The following is an 18,705-nucleotide window of genomic DNA, read 5'->3' as shown; positions in this document are numbered from 1 at the left end:
GGCTCATCTGTTAGGAGCACTGGGTGCTCTTCCAAAGGACCCAGATTCAATTCCCAGCACCCACATGGCAGCTCACAACTGTCTGTAACTCCTGTTCCAGGAGATCCAACACCTTTGTGCAGACATAGATGCAGGCAAAACACCAATGTACATAAAATACAAATAAATAAATATAAAAAGACTGATTGGTGAATGTCCAAGAAGGGAAGAACATGCATGTTTAATAGATTATCACTCAGATCAATGGGTGTACCTTGCACTACAGTATCCAGCTTCCCAAAAAGACTTGAAATTTTGTTGCAGTACACTGCTATTTTCCCCCGACACAAGGACTCACATACCCAGGACAGACTTAAGTTGGTGGACTTGAATGTCTGATTCTTCTGCCCCCACTTTCATAATGTTAAGACTCCAGATGTCCACCACTATGCCCAATTTAGTGAATGCTGGGGGTCCTATCCTAGAGCATGCTAGGCAAGTACTCTACTAACTGACTCACATCCTAGCCAATTCTCATTTCTTAACTGGAAACAATACATTTCATCTCACCTCAAAGATAATCACCCAGCAGGAGGCCATCTCTAGTGATCAACTAAGGAAATTCAAGCATTGTCTTAAAAACCTCAAACAGAAAGCTGTTTGAGGAATTCCCCTGAAATATACCCTTGTGAAGTCATGTATAATCTCATAGGTCTCTGATCCTGATTGCTTGAGCTAGGTCAGCTGCCCTTTCTAGGGAGTTACAGGTCTGGTAGTCTTTCCAGGTAGTAAGCCAATACCCAACTCTGCCCATCTACAGACTAGTTTCCAGCCAAGTAAACAAATGAGCAGCTGGATCTGGTCCACACTGAGCAGTTACAGAACAAATGCTTAAATCCTGGTCTGGAGGGCTTGCAACTCAGTGGCCCCAGTTCTTAAGCCCCTTTTAGCCTAAAAATTTCTGTCATGTGCAATGGAAAGGTCTGATAATACAACCAAAAAACGAAAAACAAAACAAAACAAAAACCACCAAAAACCAGTCAGTGGACATGAAGGCTACTTTGGTGGCTGCCATTAGAACTTGTTACGGTCATTGAAGTGCAAAGATGAGGCTGGATAGTCCATTGGCTAAGAGCGCTGGCCCTGGGTTCAATTCCTGAACCCCCATGGAGGCTCACAACAGGCTAGAAGGACACCCCAGGGAATCTGATGTCCTCTTCTGGTTATCATGCACATAGCACAGTGCGCAGAGATACCAGAAAAACACCCACATACATTTTTTTTAAAAGCACAAAGCACATAGGTGAGTTTTCATTATCCAGATCTTTTTTTTTTTTTTTCTTTTAACATCCAAATCTTTTACTTCAATGTCACAGTAAATGCCTCTTGACCCCAAGAATTGGAAGGACTGCTGCTTTGGGATAGTGAAACATCCAGGGACCAGTTTGTCCTCCTGTAAAATAAAAGGACCAGACTAGTTTTTAAACTGTACAAGGGAGCCCAGTACTCCATAGGGATGCTTGAGATTTATCAGTGGGGGACCAGGTGGTAATTCTTGAGTTCTTTTCTACTTCTCAAGTTTATTTTTACAAACTATCTACAGTGTCATTTAACAAAAAATTCCTTTGCTAATGGGAAGTGCCAGTAAGCCCTAAAATACAGTATTAAAGATGGTCCAAGCTCCTTTGTCGAAAATGTGAGTGTTCCTGAGCCTAGTAGCGCACACCTTTGATCCCAGCACTCAGGAGGCAGAAGCTAGCCAATGTCTGAGAGCCCAAGGCCAGCCTGGTCTGTGTAATAAGGTCAGACCAGACAGGGCTACACCGTTAAGTCTCTGTCTTTTAAAAACAAACAAACAAACAAACAAACAAACAGTTACTTTTTTGTTTGTTTTCTTTCTGAGACAGGGTTTCTCTATGTAGCCTTGGCTGTCCTGGAATTCACTCTATAGACCAGGCTGGCCGTGAACACACGGAGATCCACCTGCCTCTGCCTCACAGTTCTAGGGTTAAAGGCATGTAGCACCTGGCTAAAAGTGAGTCAAGTCTCCTTCTCTGCGCTCACTAACAAAACATTAACTTTCTATATCTAAAGGACTAAAAAGGGCCAAAGGCTGCACAACTGGTCTGTTAAGAGGCACATAACAGATGCTTAGAAAGGAAGAGTTAAAAGGTATCTGCCCGGCCAGAAGTAGGACTCAAAAACAATGTTTCTCCACTTACACAAATTAGTCATCAACTCTAAAATCTTGTTAGCAGAGAGCAACAAGCTCATTTCTGAAGCTGTGTTCTCTGCTAGGCAATAAAGCAGTGTTGGGCAGGGCTGTGGCGGCGCACGCCTTTAATCCCAGCACTCAGAAGCAGAGGCAGGCCGATCTCCGTGAGTTTGAGGACAGCCTGGTCTACAGAGAGTTCCAGGACAGCTAGAACTGTTACGCAGAGAAACCCTATCTTGAAAAACCAAAATAAATAAACAAACAAACAAATAAAAGAACCAGTGTTATTTTACTCTCTTGAGGAATTGTATCCTCATTTGGTGCCATTATTTTCTCAATGCCTCAGCAGGGATTCTACACTTAGCCATGTTTGGCAGAGCAAATCTCCTGACCCTGAACCCGGGCCTTCTCTGATCCACTCACAAGAATACTGCTCAGCATGGGCTGCAAAGCACAGAAAGACTTGAGGTGGGGTTCCTGGCACTTTCAGAAAACATCCGCCTGCCTTTCAAGAACTTACCCTTAGTCACAGAATAGTCCATTAAATGACCTTGAGCCCCTGGCCTTTCACCTCCATTTGCCAAGTACTCCAACACCAGAACGTGGTGCCGCTAGCTATGGGGTTCTGGTTCTAGTTTAGTTTTTAAAGTTTCATATCTCATTACTAGTGTGTCTGTGTATGTCCATGCCATGGTGCGCACGTGGAGGATACGGAACATCTTTGCTGAGTTAGCTCTCTCCTTCCATCTTAAGGAGGTTCTAGGGATCAAACTCCGGTCCTCCGGCTTCTACGGTTTCTTTAACCACCTCGGCAGTCCAGCTGGCAGATATGGAGATGGTGCTTAGCTCCAGGCCCACGACAGCCGTCAGCAACTGCATGTGTATCCAGCAGGAACCCACAGACTAGAGCCAACCCTGAAAGTGGGGATGCTATATTACTGCCTTCTGTTTCCCAAAAAAGAAATGTCAAACTCCCTCCATGAGGCTGCTGACAGAATGGCTCAGTGGTTAAGAGCACCTGTTGCTCCCCCAGAGGACCCACGTTCAGTTCCCAGCAGCACATGTCGGCTCACTACTACCTGTAAGACCCCAGCTTCAGAGTACCTAACACAGATAGCATACAAATACACATATATGGAGATATTCACAAAATTTTAAAAAGAAAATAAAAGACAAGGGTACTTTATTTATTATTATTTATTTTCATATACAAAAAGATAAAACTTGAAATAGTTCTAGATTTTTCCTCCTAGTCTGTTGGGGGTGTGGCTGCTCCTTCACACAGGGGGAAAAACTACATTCACATCGGTTTGTTTGAGGACCCAGTGCAGAATTTCAGCAGCAAAACCCCAATGTAGCAGATCTAATTTCAAACTTGACACTCGTTTCTAAAAGTACCACAGGGAAAAGGAGCAAAGACCCACTGCAAATGGATGAACTATGATACAATGTTCTTTCCAGAATGTTTGCATTTTGCAACTGTAGTTACATGGATGTCTGCTTCAGGCCATTATAGGGGTGTGTGTGTGTGTGTGTGTGTGTGTGTGTGTGTGTGTGTGTATGTAATATATATATATATATAAAAATCAGCACACTTTTCAAATCCAGACAGGGTAACAGCGACAAGCTTAACTCTGTATATATATATATATATATTTCTTTTTTAAAGACATGATACTTTAGTATAACTTTTGTTAATTCAGTAGTACACACTATTTTCTGCTCTACAAAATGTCTGTTTTATAGCTACAAGGGTGAAAAGTGTCCTACTACATTTACACCTCACATATTCTGGCATACAAACAGTACTTAATGGAATTTGAGCCCAAAACTAGAAGTTTTTAGTTTTATCACTTGAGAGAGCTTCCTCATGTCTATAGCCTGAAATCATAGACTACTCACACCTCCAGACTTTGCAATGACTTGTCATTTTAAACTGTGAGAAACAGATGAATCCAAACTTTTAATTACAATTCATATATACAAGTTAGATAACACAGCTCAGTGAGACTTAGCTACCCACCCTAAGGGCAAGGCACACACTCTTCACTAAGTTAGACAAGTCTTAAGTTTTTCTTCCAAATAATGTACAAATTTAGAAGTAGCTGATAAAACTGATATATAAGATGGTAAATAAAAAGTGACATTTTCTGTTGGTTCCAAAACCGTCCCTGCAAAATCCCATGCTCTGCTGTGTTTTTTAACTCACTGTCTGTAGCATGCCAAAAGCTCTTCTTCACAGGAATCGACATCAAACTCGATGCAAGGTAAGTATACAGTACTGCATAACACTAATCAGATTCAAGGACAAATGTGGAAAAATAGTAACAGGTGAAAAATTTGGCCTTCAACGTCACCATTGGGATCATGTCAAGTTCATAAGCAGATTCTCTTATACAGTTGAAAAATGGCATCGTGTGGATTTGTGTCATGGTATTGAAATCTAGAAGTATGTTTCTAATCTGCGGTAACTTTCTCCTTCAATTCTCAAGTACCACTCAATTTTCTTTGCATTTTTACAGAATTCTGGGAAAAACAAAACAAAACAAAAGACTGAGAGCAAGCGAGCCGCTGGCATCTCAACAACTGCGCTCTTGCTGGTGGCCCTGGTGTGTCAAATGAGGTCTCGTGCCCACGTGACAACTGCTTGTTCCCAGGCAGCCTCTGACAACTAGTGTTTCCTTCTCTGGTCTCTGTCATGCTTTCCCCTTATGGAGAAATTATTTGGCTAAATTCATACACTTAACTTGTGGCAGTGCTCTGGGAAATGCCCCTAGGCTAAAGCACTTACAGGGACTGAGGTCAACAGTCCACTAAGCGGGGCCGACACCAGACACCCAGAGGGCTGAGTTAAAACCCACCAGGAACATGCTGACCCAGGTGTCCCATGGTCAGTGGGACAGCCCAGGGCAGGCAACTCAAGGCTGAGTTACCACTTTTAATCTCAGCTTACTGTCCATGCCCCAGAGACAAAAATTCAGATGTGGTGATAGCTGGTTAATTAAGCTTTTTGAACTGGTAAAAAAAGGCTCTTTAAAAATATATATATATTTATTTATTTAAAATACATCAAAATGACAAGCAGCCATATCCCACAAGGCCTAATTCCACAGCAACGTATACTACAGACATTTTCCCAGAACACACTGTGGCAGTGGACTGGGGGGGGGGGGGGGGCTTCTACCCTGCTGTTTGAAGGAATGCTCTATGTCTGAGCTCTAGCGACTGGAAATGTGTTACAAAGAGCTCATCTTTGGAGCTGATTTGCGTACGAGACCAGCCAGTTAGGTTGCTTTGCCTATTCAGACACGTGAGAATACTGACCACGGCAGAACACACAGGACACAGGAAGCACCATTCGGATGACACTCCCAACCAGTCCCACCACAGTGCCAGGACAGGCTTGCCAGAAGCCCCTGGGTCCACTGGGAAGAGTTTTGCTTTAAAACTAGTCAGTGGTCACACTCAGCAGACCTCCTGCATGTGTGGTAAGAGTCAGCAGTATCGAGGGCCCAGACGGTGACACGGTTCAACATGAGGTCTGAGGTAACACCTGGATCACACAAGTGCATCCAGAAATGAGGGCTGGAAAGGGGGAGACAGGGAAGGGAGGGGCTAGAAAAGACAAGGAGAGAGCTTACAGCAGTTGCTTTTGAGGGGTGACTGACAAAAAACAAAGGCACAACAGAATTCCATTCCAAGACAGGCGGCTGTAGAGCACAGACGTGTTCTTTTATGGGGACTAGAAGCAGGGGAACTAGCTTCCAGAATGCAGCTGGATCTGGAACTAAGTGTCCCAGGTAGAAAGGGGATAACATGTAAAACAGCATTCTAAACCAGGATGAACAGAGAGCACAGCTGGATTCAAACAACACACTGAGATCTCTTAGCAGGAGTGCCCCGGCCTGCACAGTTCTCTACACAGGGAGCCAGCAGGCAGGGTGTAGGGAAGAGGCCTTCAGCTGGACCTCAGAACTGGCCATGGGACAAAGGACTTAACTGAATTATCTGCCTCCCTGTCTCCCATGCAAAGTCTGTAACAGCAACAAAAAGCAACAATACGCTCTCCTCAAAACCAAAAGGTGAGATAAAGGCTGCCTAGGCCTTGACAGAAACCCTCTGTGGGTATCTGAAAGACACCCCGCTGAGCTTCCTCTGTGGATTCCTGGTTCACAACAGTTAGGGCAGAAAGCAGCCCTGATCAAAAGGGGCAAAACTCCAGGGAACTCTCCGCTTAATTCCATCACTACATCCATGTGCCCCACTGTTTCCAAAGAATTCCTGTTTGGTCCTAGATAGATCTGGCTAGTGGAACTCAGGCCACCAAATCCCCATGTCAGTGTCTTCTGTAGCCCAAATCTTTCTCTAGACACGTTTCTTCCCTGCTGTCCCATCGTTTCCAAACCCACTAACATGACTACCTCTTATGTAAGGAGCAAACTTTCAACATCAGGAACCTTTGTTCAGCAGAAATCAAACCCACCACAAGCTCCTCCCTTCACCCAGCCACTGTCCTCTCCACAGGCAGGGAGCAGGGCAGAGACATCACTGCCCTTGAGAGGAGCTTGGGCCCGGGGACCCGTAAAAGGACTGCCAGTGTATTCAGGAGCCCGTGCACGCGCTAAGCTCCAGCACTCACACTCCAGTGTGTGCATGGACCTGAAAGTCAAGCTCATTGCCTTGGATTACAGAAGGATTCTCACTCCAACTCACTAGTTTATAAAAATAATCTGTGGTATAAAACCATCTCCACACAGTGTGGTGGCAGCTGTCAAGTGACGGAACCAAATGCATGTGTGGAGCTACAGACTTTGTGAAGTAAGACTTCAAGTGGTGTCTGTCATACAACTACTCTTTTATTTACAACTCTATCTAAGAACACTGATGCAAAGCGGTCAGGCGTCAGAGAATGGGCCCATGCAATGGATGCTCAAGGACTTGAGACAGGGTTTGTTCATTCACAAAAAACCCACCTTTGCTTGCCAAAAAAAAAAAAAAAAAAAAAAAAAAAAGAAAACCAACAAAAACAAAAAACCAATGGTGTCGCACTTCTCCTAACTGTAAACTCAGACACAGAGTTTATAAATGAACATAGTACCTCTCATCTGCAGATGTCCAGATCTCCTCATTTGAATGCACCCATATGGCTGCATACACTAACTCAGCCGAGACAGTCTACAGATGCTGGCCTGGAGAACAGGAGGCCGTGTAGAGCCCATTACCCGACACTGGCATTTAGGAAACGTGCATTTTAATTATTGAGGGAAATACTGCCAGGTGCTGCCATGGATGGGGAAGGAGCGCTGGCTTGGGCAATAGCGAGATGCGCCTAGCATCGCTAGGGCGAAGTCTTCCTTAACACCTGGAGGATGCCAGCATGAAAAGGCCAAAAATTGATTTAGGGAAAGAAAAAAAACAAACCTGTAGGCATTCCTGATCTCAATTCAAATTGTCAGCCCAACAGTGATTTATAGTAATCATAAATAAGTCTCAATAGCCCACCAAAGAACTTGGGCTGATTTATTGATAGCGTACAGGCCTTTTGAACTAATTTTTTTAAAATATGGTTGAATCAACTAAATGATTCCCAAGGAAATGTTTTAAACTTAATTTATTTTTCCTATAAAACGAAATCATTATCCCGAAACACTTCTCTAAACCTCCTAGAGGTCTGGGGTACATTCACAGTAGGGCTGCTGGCTACACAGCTACCCAGAATCGCGCCTAAAGAGCTATGCATTGAATCCTGAATGCAGACAAAGTTCATCATCTGACTGAAAAACTCACCAGCCAATGGTAGCTGAGGGTGAAATCTGTCACCAGGCCAAAGAGCCAGCTGCTGGGTACTTCCCAACTGTGTCTTTACAAACAGCCAGTGATGAGGGGGATTCAAGTCACCCAAGCTGAGAGAAAAGGGACCCCGTACCACCATCCTTTCTGGCTGTTTCTCTAGTTAGCAGATGGATGGTCGGAGAGCATGCTGAACTTCTGGGAAAGGCGTCATCTACCACTCCTGAAATGTAGACTGGGCTTGATCATCTCTCCAAAGCTGTGCTACCAAAAGTCCAAAAAGATGAAATAGCTAATGCTGAGGGTCAAGCTGAATCAACTGGAAACTGCTCTCTGATTCGGGATGCATCTAATGAACAAGGTCTTGAAAACAATGGCGGAAATTCAACTTCTAAATACAGTAAGCTTTGCTGTATTAATTAATTATAGGAAAAACAAACAAGATATCCTCCTACCCAGCAGTACCCACAGGAACTTCACACACTAAAAGGGTAAAATTCTGTGTGTAAGAGAGCCATCCAGTTCTCTAGCTCTGGATGAAACAGTCACTTCTTCACCCAAGTGGCTAAGCATAGGAACCACCACATGACAGGCTTTCTGAGCCAAAAAGCACATGGCAAACATCAAATATTTGTAGGATGGATACCAAGAAAAACCCTTCAAAAAGTCCAAGCCCTAGGGCAGAGCAGCAAAAGAGAGAGGCATGGGTGTGGTCAACTCCAGGAGCAGACTGGCAGCATCATACGCTATGCTAGAAGCTCAAGACTTGTCAGCAAGGCTGGCCCAGCCCCACCCAGCAAGCCTGGTAGCCTAGTGATGAGACACAGATCTGCCCTTTGCTGTGGATGTGTGAGCATCTGGTGTCCATGCTGCCAGGCCAGCCTCTGTTAGCCCAGATGCCAATGACTGTTCCCAGGCTTCCTTGCCTTCCCGTCAATGAGGGTCTTCTAGAGCCCCACAACACAGCATCTCCGTCTTTGCTTCTTCTGTCCTTCTCTGACATAGTCACAGAAATCTCTGGCAACAAATGACTGCCTATTATCACAGGTATTTTAACCAGAACGCTCTCCGCCAAAGCCCACTGCCACAGGAGCCTGTTTGGACCACAACATGCAGTGTCGGAGGAAGAAAGCATCTCTAGTCATTTCTCCCCGACTTATCTCCTCCCTTTCCACACACACGGACTTCCTCAGTCTTCCAAAAAGCTTAGGGGAGAGGAGACTCGAAGGGAAGTGACAAGGAACCTGTGGGAAAGCGCAAGGCAGAGGCCTATCAACCCAGCTGGACACCAGAAGAAAAAAAAAGAAAAAGGAAAAAGAAAAACAAAGGCCACCCAAGTTTCCAGGCCACCCCCTGGGAGATCACCTAGCTTCCAGCACGAGCAACTGGGTGTGTTACCTGAAGCTCAAAGAGGTCTCCAGACCCTATTCACAGACACCACCACCCAGACTCTCCCTTTTCCAGGCCACAGCAAACAGGTTCCATCTCTTGACGCTCCATTCCGATGCAAAGCCTGACATGGACACTGCTGTGGCTGGACACAGGGTCAGCAAACAGGGGGGCCACCCCCAGAAAAGGTATCAGGCCTGTCCTGCCTGCAATGTGTCATGACTGGGATGTCTCACACTGGAGCTCAGCCAGGCCAGGATGCTTATGACAAGCAGGCCAGCACATAAGAGAAGCCCCACCCAGGTCACAAGGTCACACAGGAAAGCTGGGTTTACTGTTTGGCACATCATGTGACTGGTGACTGGGTCACTCCTGCAGCGGAAGAAGCTACATTTCTTAGTGGTTTGTTTGTTAAGGGTCAAAAGTAGAGGTCCCCATTGCCTGAGGAGAAAGCTAAGGGAAGCAGATATGGCACTTTTCAATAAATATTTAAAGCTCCTTAAAGAAAGAAGAGAAAAGAAAAGCAACTAGGCAACTGCTGTAAGACTTGATTTGCTAGAAAAAAGTATTCTGAGAGAAGAAAATACCACAGCACAAAATCAAATGGGGGGGAGGGGTCACACACAACTCACAGGAACAAAGCACATGTCTCCCTACCTACCTGGCCAGCCCACAGTGATCCACGGAGACAAAGGCCAAGGTCTGAGAGGGAAGCCAGCAGGGCTCCCTCGGCACCCTGCGCACAAACACCCACAGAAAAGAACAAGCCCAGGACCACCCCAGGCACCACACACGACGTGCTGAGGGGAGCAGCTGCCCAGCCGGGAGCTGGGCCCTCCCAGACTTCACAGCACAGTGACAGGCGCTATGGAGTCTACCTGCTGCCCAAGGAATTAGCCCTCAAGATCTACCGAGTGGGTCTGCCAAGTTAAAATGGGTGCCATCCTGAATACCACCCAGGGGACTTATGGAATAACACCTGACCCTCTAAGCAACCTAGGAGGAAGTGGCCTACCCTCAAGACAGAGATGTGCTGTTTAAATAATATGGTCTAAACCACAGTGACGAATGCCCAGACTCAGCTCAGACACCAACCTACAGCTGATGACAATTATTTACAAGGGAGCTTTTATCAAACAAAAATGGCAGTCCTGACTAAAAGACACAAACTTTTTTCTTTTTCTCTATTTCTTTTAAACTTCCTTGTCATAAAAGCCAACTTACATTAAAATATACTTCCTACAAGACAACACAACTAACAAAATATATAATTAATAAAACATACACAAGTAGAAAATTCTGAGGTATTTCTGGTTTGAGGTGGTCTGTGGTCGTGAAGTTACTTCTTTTACTTTTTAAAATTTAAACCTCGGAAGCCACACAGTAAAGTATGTGTATATATGTAGATGTGTGTGTTCTGTCTGAAAAAGAATTAGCATGTTTCATAAATTAAAAAAAAAAAATTCCAATGTCGAAACAGCAGCATTAGGAACATTCAGCGCCTGGAGCAAGGTTATGGCGTAATAGAAAAAGTTTTAGAATATGCACCACTTTACAGGGTCTGGAGAAAGCCATGTCTGTCCATGGGCCTCAGAAAGGAGTCAGTAATTCCGGGGTCAAGCCAGAGCGGTAGGCCGGCAAGGTGCCCACCCAGAGATCCCCTGGGCCACCCACACTGTGCGGGGAGCACCTCGGGCATGTCCCCAAACTGCCAGGAGGAAACCGCTGTTCAGTATTTCCTCCATCAAAGAGATCTACAGCATCATGTCTAGTGAAGAGTGTCCATTGAAGTATCAGAATCTCCCCTAGTCCTAACACACAAGCAAGCAGTGCTTCCTCCTGCGGCCAAGCCCATGTCAGTGGGAAGAAACTGGGCCGGGGGCAGCCTGGCCCTGCTCTTGGGCTTTCTCCAGACCCTGTGCTTGCTATTATTACAGCTCGGCCCCATAAGGTCCTTACCCTCAATCCCTGGTTACCTGAGAAATCAGCCTCCATACCAAGAGTGTTGCTCCAAATGTGCCCAAGTCCAGTGTAGCTCTGCTCCAACCCTCCCCAAGAGCACCCTCCCTTCCAACGTCAGTCAGTCTAAAGCGTCCTCCTCATCTCAGTTTCCCTCTGTTGGGTCAGGGTGACACCCACCAGCTCCATGAAGACACACCTGCCACTTCTCAAGCTCACTGCCTGGAAAGGGAGAAACACCAAGTAAAGGTGGGGAAGCCTCTTCTGAGGAAGGGTATGTTCATGTAACAGTCTTCGAAGGTTCCTCTAGTAGACATTGCAGCATTGAGTTTCCTAAGACAGGAGACGGATTTCTCTGTGTTACAGATTCTGAGACAAAGAGAACGCTGGCGGAAATGGATCCCGAAGGACAGGAGGTGGCTGAGGCTCTGCAGCATGGCGCTGGTTCTGCGTTCCCAGCTCAGCACCTCAACGCCTGCTGACGTGTCCGCTGTTTGCGATACAGTAGAACAATATGCTGGTAAAAACTGATCCAATCCAAAAATAATATTATTAATAATAATTATAATAATAATAAAAGTCAAGGTAAAATAGCAGCTGCATTTTATGTGTTTGTTGGTTTTATGGGATTTCCAAAACAAAACACAACTTTTTTCCCTTTTCTTCAGATCCACTGAGTCTGGAGAGACACTCGTATCCTGGGCTTAGATGCTGGACTCTTTAGGGGGCAGGTCCACGTTGGTGACAGAGGTCACCAGAGAGACTAGACAGTCCGAGGTAGTGCCGTTGACTGACCTCCTGATCAGGGACACCCGCTCCTCCACACAGCCTGCAGAAAGGCGAGCCTCTGCATCATGGTCCCAGCACTCCTCAATGGTCACACAGAGCTGGGCCAGGCCCTGCAGAGCAGTGGGAGGGAGAGAAGAATGCCCGTTAGGGTGCCCTAGTGAGGGCAGCAGTGATGATGTGTCAGGGGATCAGACAGAGCCCATGACCTAGTCACAGCCATTGCAGGTCAATTAAAAGGCTGCAGATTGCAGGCCCCCAGACCCCTGCCCAGAGTCTGGGCCTCCCTCAGGGCCCCAGGGGAATATTCACTAAACTTCAACACAGGAAGAAGAGGAACTCTGGTACCCCAGGGCAGATGCAGCTACTAGCCTTGGAGCACCAGACTCAATAAAATAGTACACAAAGCCCAAACACAAAGGTCCAACTTTAGCAGCTGAGCCACAGTGGGAACAAGACGGAGGCCAGGCCAACCGTATTCCCCACAACCTCAGAGATACCTCCTTAGGGTTCAGGGAACATGGCAGCTTTCTCTTGTTCCTAGGCTCCTGCCATACAAGGCAGGTCCCCTCACCTCCCTCCCCCTAAAAGTCTCCTAAAACCAGCTCCCTCACCGGATGTTTCAGCCAGTGATCCTTAATGGCAGGCCTCATCTTCTTGTGGACAACCACCTCTTGCAGTTCCTCCAGTGAAGGGTGTTGGCCAATCTCCTCCTCAAAGGGCAGCATGTACTCATCAACAGGCCCTGAGAGGTGAGAGGCTGGTGAGACCACCCAAGGCCCAGCTGCTGGTTTCCAACCCAGGACACCCAGGGCTGCCAACCCACTCACCATCTGCAGCCTTGCAACGAGAAACAAGCTCCCACAGCACCAGCCCCATAGCGTACATGTCGATGCGCAGGAAGGCATCTCTCTGGAAGTTGATGGCTCCCTCCAGCACCTCAGGGGCCATGTACCGTCTAGTGCCAACCTACACGAAGACAGAGGAGGACAGGGTCTCCAGAGACCACTCAAACATACACTAAGCTGGGAGAACCATAGCCTGTGTGCACAGATAGGTGAAGACAGAGGAGTTCAAAGTACAAAGCCTCTGAGGCAAAGCCCTCCTCTTTCAGAGTTAAGATTCTATCTGATGATAACTGTAAAAATATCACAAACTGGAGACAGCACTGAGGAAATAGTTACACTGGTCCTGGAGCATTCCAATAAGCTATTCTGAGGCTTTGGACTCTACGAGATTAATACCTGAAGCAAAGCCAGACACTTAGAAGGTGAGGCAAGAGAGTCAAGAGTTCAGACCAGCCTGAACTACACAGAGAGGCCCTCTAATAAACAAGGCAGATGAAGAGACGGCTTAGCATCTCTGGTACTTGTCACTCAAGTGTGAAAATGGAGTTTAAGATATCTAGAACCCACATAAATACAGCCTGCCTGCAACACCAGTCCCTGGGAGACAGAGTGGGGTCCCTGCACCAGCTGGCTGGACCAACTAGTGAGATCTAAAGAGAAAGACCCAATCTTAATATCAAGGTGGCGGATGATCAAGTGACTACCTCAGGCTTCCACAGTTCAAATGGGAAAACACATGCTAAGTAAGGAAATAAAGCAAATTTAAGAGGCCGAAACAAAACAGTGAGAACACGTTTAAAACACCAAGTGACTCTCCAGAGTGATTTGCTGGCTTAGTTGTTTACTGCTTCTTGTGGGCGTTTGGTTGGGATACTCGGCACCTTTCCTCTTTTTTTACCTCACTTAGTAATTACAACTGAGGGCAGGTGCGTGGCTCTGTGGGAAAGCTGCTTCTTGCCAAGCCTGACAACCAGAGTTCAATCCAAGGAACCCACATGCTCTGGAGAAAAAAAAAAAAAGACTTCCTAATGCTGTCCCCTAACTAAAGCATGCACACGGGCATGCCCACACACGCGTGAGTGCGCATGGGTGTACGTACACACACACACACACACACACACACACACACACACACACACAAGGTATTTTTGAAAAATAAATGATTACAACAGGAAGAGAAAGTGACATACAAGGAGGAGTGGCTGAAGCCCAAATGGGGAGCCTGGACTGCTCAGCTGACTGGCCAGAAGGAGCATCACCAACCTCCAGGCCTTGGTTTCCCAGCTGGTGAGACAAGAGCCCTGATTCTAAGTTCCCAGTAGCTCCAAAGTTGCTCCAGCTGATCCCCTGAGCATCAGCCCTAGGGCAGCCCATGCTCCTGCCTCCCAGACTCCTTACCTGCCCATGGGTGTCCCCCGGAGGCTTCCCGGGCTCAAACCGGACGGCCAGGCCAAAGTCTGCCAGCACAGCAGTGAGGTCACTCTTCAGCAGCACATTTTTGCTTTTGAAGTCCCTATGGAGACCGACAGGCTCGCTGAAGCCCAGTATCAAGACCCAGCCCGCCTCCAGTCGACAACGATGACGGATCACGATCCTCTTCTCGACATGCCTCTCAAAATACTAGAGCTGAGACTTGCAGCCCCCAGCTTAAACCATCGCCAACACTCTGGGACAGGAGGAAAACTGCCTGGGAGTCCCTCACCACCTTCTCCGGAAGGCTTCAGCTGGAGCCTACAAGCAGGTCCCATCCTGGTGGCTGGGCAGACCCTATACCACAGTTCTAAAAGCCAGACAGTAAATTCTCAGAAGGCATGGCACACGAGTCTTCCGAGAACTTTACAATGTTTGGAATGGAACAAGAATTTAAAATTAGCTTGCCAAAGCTGCACAGGCAGGGCAGGGCAAGAGTGTGTGCAGGCTCTCAGCTCTGAGGTCCTCAGTTTGCACAGCTTCTGTCTCAGCCTTGATGTGAACATTAAACTGAGGACTACAGACTCGTCAGACCACTCCAACATTTATTAAGCATTGTTGTTAAGCTGAACTACATGCAAGAGTCAACCTTTGCCTCATGTATGTCACGACTGTCAATACCACCAAGAGCCCCTCCGTCAGTCACAGACCAGACTAAAGTAGCTGTGGGGCCTAGATTCAGCTGCATCTACTATTGCTCCATCACCTGTGCCAGGTGGGACCGGCAAGGACAGCGCCACCTCACCTACCAGAACAAGGTTCAGCGTGTTGGCATTTCTTGAGCATTTGGAACAGTGTCTCTTCTTTAGGGGAGAGAGGAGGTTGAGAAGGGTCCCACTGTGTGGCCTTGGTTGACCTAGAATTCACTATGTAGTCCAGGCTGGCCTTGAACTCACAGAGATCCATCTGCTCCTGCCTCCCCAGCCCCACTATGTACCATTTAATAGCACACAACAGTGCCAAGTTAACTAGGAGTGATTCTAGGCTGGCATGATAGCTCATGTCTATAAGCCCAGAGTCTGGAAGGCTGTAGGAGTCATGAGTTCAAGGATAGCCTGAGCTACATAATGAAACGCTAACTCAAAATTTAAAAAAGCATGGCCGGGTGGTGGTTGCGTATGCCTTTGATCCCAGCGTTTGGGAGGCAGAAGCAGGTGGATCTCAGAGTTCAAGGCCAGCCTGGTCAATAGAGTGAGTTCTAGGACAGCCATGGCTACACAGAGAAACCCTGTCTTGAAAAAAAAAAAAGAGAGAGAGAGAGAGATGGTTCAAAAGTCCTAAAAGATCCTAAGACAGTTTTAAGAGCCCTGTGAGGTCAAATCATTTTTGTAATAATGTATCATTTGCCTTCAATCCCAGTATAATGTCATCATCATGATACATAACCAAACACACGTGCTGTACACCAGAAAGCATCAGCAAACATAACCTACATTGATTAGATAAATAGAGTCCTTTTAAGGATACAAAATGGTCTTGACCAAAATCTGAGAACTATGAGAACCAGCTCTCCTAAGAGTTAGCACTTTCTCGTGTGCCCAGTAGAGGGCTCCAGAACACAGGCATGGAAAGCTAGCCTTCTCCAGCACACGGGAAGGCCAGGTTTGCTCCCACACACCACAGACACATTCAGGAAGGGAAGGCACCTCTGGTTTCCAACACCAGCCCTCTGGGAAACTCCATCACATATTGGGGGGCTCCTTAACCCAGATACCTGTGGGCAATAGAAGGCTTGTGGCCCTCGCCACGACACCAGGGCACATCCTCATGCAGGTACGAGAGGCCTCGCGACATCGTCTCTGCCACATGACACAGTTCATTCCATGTGATGATGTTCCCCTTGAGGTAATCCGTGAGGGAGCCCTAAAAGAAGGCAGCACAGACTGTGGGCAAAGGCTCCAAATGCAGAACAAGATGAAACCCAGCCAAGTCCCAGGAGGAACATCTCACTGCAAAAGTGCCAAGTGGGCAGAGTGGTGATTCTTGCCAAAGAAGTGACTGGGGGAGAGAGGTGCACCTGATACAGGCAGGGGTCATGAGAACTATCTGTCTCATTGGGGTCTCTCCGGTGGGTGTAGCTCACCTTGTCGTGGAAAGCTGTGATAAGCCACAGCTCCACCTCCAGGTTGGAGCCTCTCTTCTCGGCGGCAATGAACTGCAGCAGGTTCTCGTGCTTCATGCCAGGCGTGCTGAAGATCTCCCGTTCACTCTGCCACGACTGCTTGTCCTGAGGCAGGGAGGCAGCTCAGTCCTGCTTCTCAGAGCCCCACAGCAGCACAGCCACCCAACACACCCATTTCTATGCCCAGTCCTGGCTTCCCAGCCTCAGCACCTGCAAGGGGCATCTGGAGAACCAGGCCAACCACAACCCCTGCGGTGGACGACACCAGCACCCTGATTTACAAACGGGATCACAAACACCAAGTAAGGTGCCCAGTGCCAGCCAGCAGGTGCTCGATCTTCTAAGCGTCCTGGGCAACAACTACTGGGATTGCCTGAGTCTGAAACCTCTGAGGAGATCATAATGTCAAAAACCAAACTCAGGGACGGAGAGATAACTCAGGAGGTAAAGACCCTGCTTGGCAAGCACAAAGACCCAAGTTCGGATCACCAACAGCTAGCTACATAAAGTCAAGCTAATGTCAGCCTGTGGCCCAGTGCTAGAAGCAGGGGAGCAGACAGAGAGAGGGTCCCTGAGACTTGCAAACTAGTCTGTCCAATCAGTGCACTCCAGGCTCAGTGAGAGACCTTGTCCCGAAAAAATTAAAAAGTAAGAAGCTGGAGAGGTGGCTCTGGGGTTAAGAGCACTGGCTGCTCTTCCTAAGTACCCAGGTTCAATTCTCAGCTCATACACGGAGGCTCACAATTGTAACTCCAGTTCCAGGGATCCAATACCCTCTTCTGGCCTCCGCAGGTTGCAGGTATGCATGTGGTACACACAGATACATGCAGACAAAACACCCACACACATAAAAATAAGTATTTTTTATTAAAAATAAGTAAAAATGAAAAATTTGGGGGCTGGAAAGATGGCTCAGAGGTTAAGAACACTGGCTGCTGGCTGTTCTTCCCAGAGGTCCTGAGTTCAATTCCCAGCAACCACATAGTGGCTCACAACCATCTATAATGAGATCTGATGCCCTCTTCTGGCAAGTAGGCATACATGCAGACAGAACACTGTATACATAATAAATAATATTTGCTCTGCCCATGACCTTGGGCTATATACTGCCCAAAGGAAGCGGTGTTTCTTGCCTTTGTACATGACCTCTTAAAAGGAGAAGAGATATATTTTAAAAGTATCTTGACTTCAAAATTTAGTTCTAAGGATATGTTGCTTTGGAAAGGAGGCTCTCTGCTTTTGTTTCCACAGGAAGTAAGAAGCTGTGGATTCATTCCAGGTTAAGATGGATCAGATTTGATCAAACGAGGCCTCCTGTACCTTGACAGATGGTATCTATTAACAAAGGTTATAGCTGGTCTTCCCAGGACTTGACCATTATCTTGAATTTTCTCAGGATCCCCGTAAGATTGCCAGCACCCCCAATCAGCAGGAATTAGTATGAAAAGCCATGCCCAGATTCTCAAAATATTATTATAATTTATTTTTATTTAAAGGGAGTTCATTATAAATGCAATCTCTTTCTAAAGAAGAAAAAGAGATATAGATATGATAGGATGAAAGGGTAGATTATTGAATCTACTTTTAAAGAGCAACAACTTGTTTGAAATGTTTCACATTGCTATCAATTTCAGCTTATTGATACAAATTTAAAGTTAATTTTGTTATATTGTATATATATTTCTTATATATGTACTGTATACATACAAACTTGTTTAAGGTATTATATTTATGCAATTCATTTAAAATTATAATATATAATTAAGAAATAGAGTTTAATAATTAGTCATCTATGATAAGCAAACTGATAGTCATGTTAGTTAAGTTTTCTAGGTATACATAGATATATTTCAATTAGGTAGGTAATCTTCAAATACTTCAAAGACCTACAGAATATGGCATTTAAAATGTTTAAAAACAGACTTTTCTGGACAGTGAGACACATCTGCTTCTGGCAGGACCAATTTACTTCAAAGAGGAAGATGGACATTGAAGACACTCGATATGGAGTTTTTCTTCTTCTTGGCAAAACTGGCCATTTGGGGCAAGAAATTGTTCTTGCCTGGACCACTTGACAGTATGTTGTATAAACTGAACATACAGAACCCATAGGAAAATGACCACTATACTTTGCCTAAACAGGGCGA

At 46.3% G+C, this 18,705-nt stretch overlaps 1 protein-coding gene across 2 annotated transcripts in view; it reads right to left on the bottom strand.

Annotated features, from left to right (window-relative positions):
- Positions 1-11,956: 11,956 nt before the first annotated feature.
- The window catches only part of Acvr2b (activin A receptor type 2B), a 31,198-nt gene continuing 24,449 nt past the window's right edge, over positions 11,957-18,705 (bottom strand). For both annotated transcript variants that reach the window (XM_036193128.1, XM_036193129.1), the window contains exons 6-11: positions 16,520-16,663; positions 16,151-16,299; positions 14,365-14,479; positions 12,949-13,087; positions 12,733-12,863; positions 11,957-12,231 (exon numbers count right to left, since the gene is read on the bottom strand). In XM_036193128.1, the coding sequence (XP_036049021.1) occupies positions 12,037-12,231; positions 12,733-12,863; positions 12,949-13,087; positions 14,365-14,479; positions 16,151-16,299; positions 16,520-16,663 (873 nt within the window). In that variant the 3' untranslated portion in view covers positions 11,957-12,036. The remainder of the gene's footprint in view (positions 12,232-12,732; positions 12,864-12,948; positions 13,088-14,364; positions 14,480-16,150; positions 16,300-16,519; positions 16,664-18,705) is intronic.

This window comes from Onychomys torridus, chromosome 7, assembly GCF_903995425.1.
Source record: "Onychomys torridus chromosome 7, mOncTor1.1, whole genome shotgun sequence".
NCBI lineage: Eukaryota > Metazoa > Chordata > Mammalia > Rodentia > Cricetidae > Onychomys > Onychomys torridus.
The sequence above is the reverse complement of the archived record's forward strand: the minus strand, read 5'-3'. Positions and strand labels throughout refer to the sequence as shown.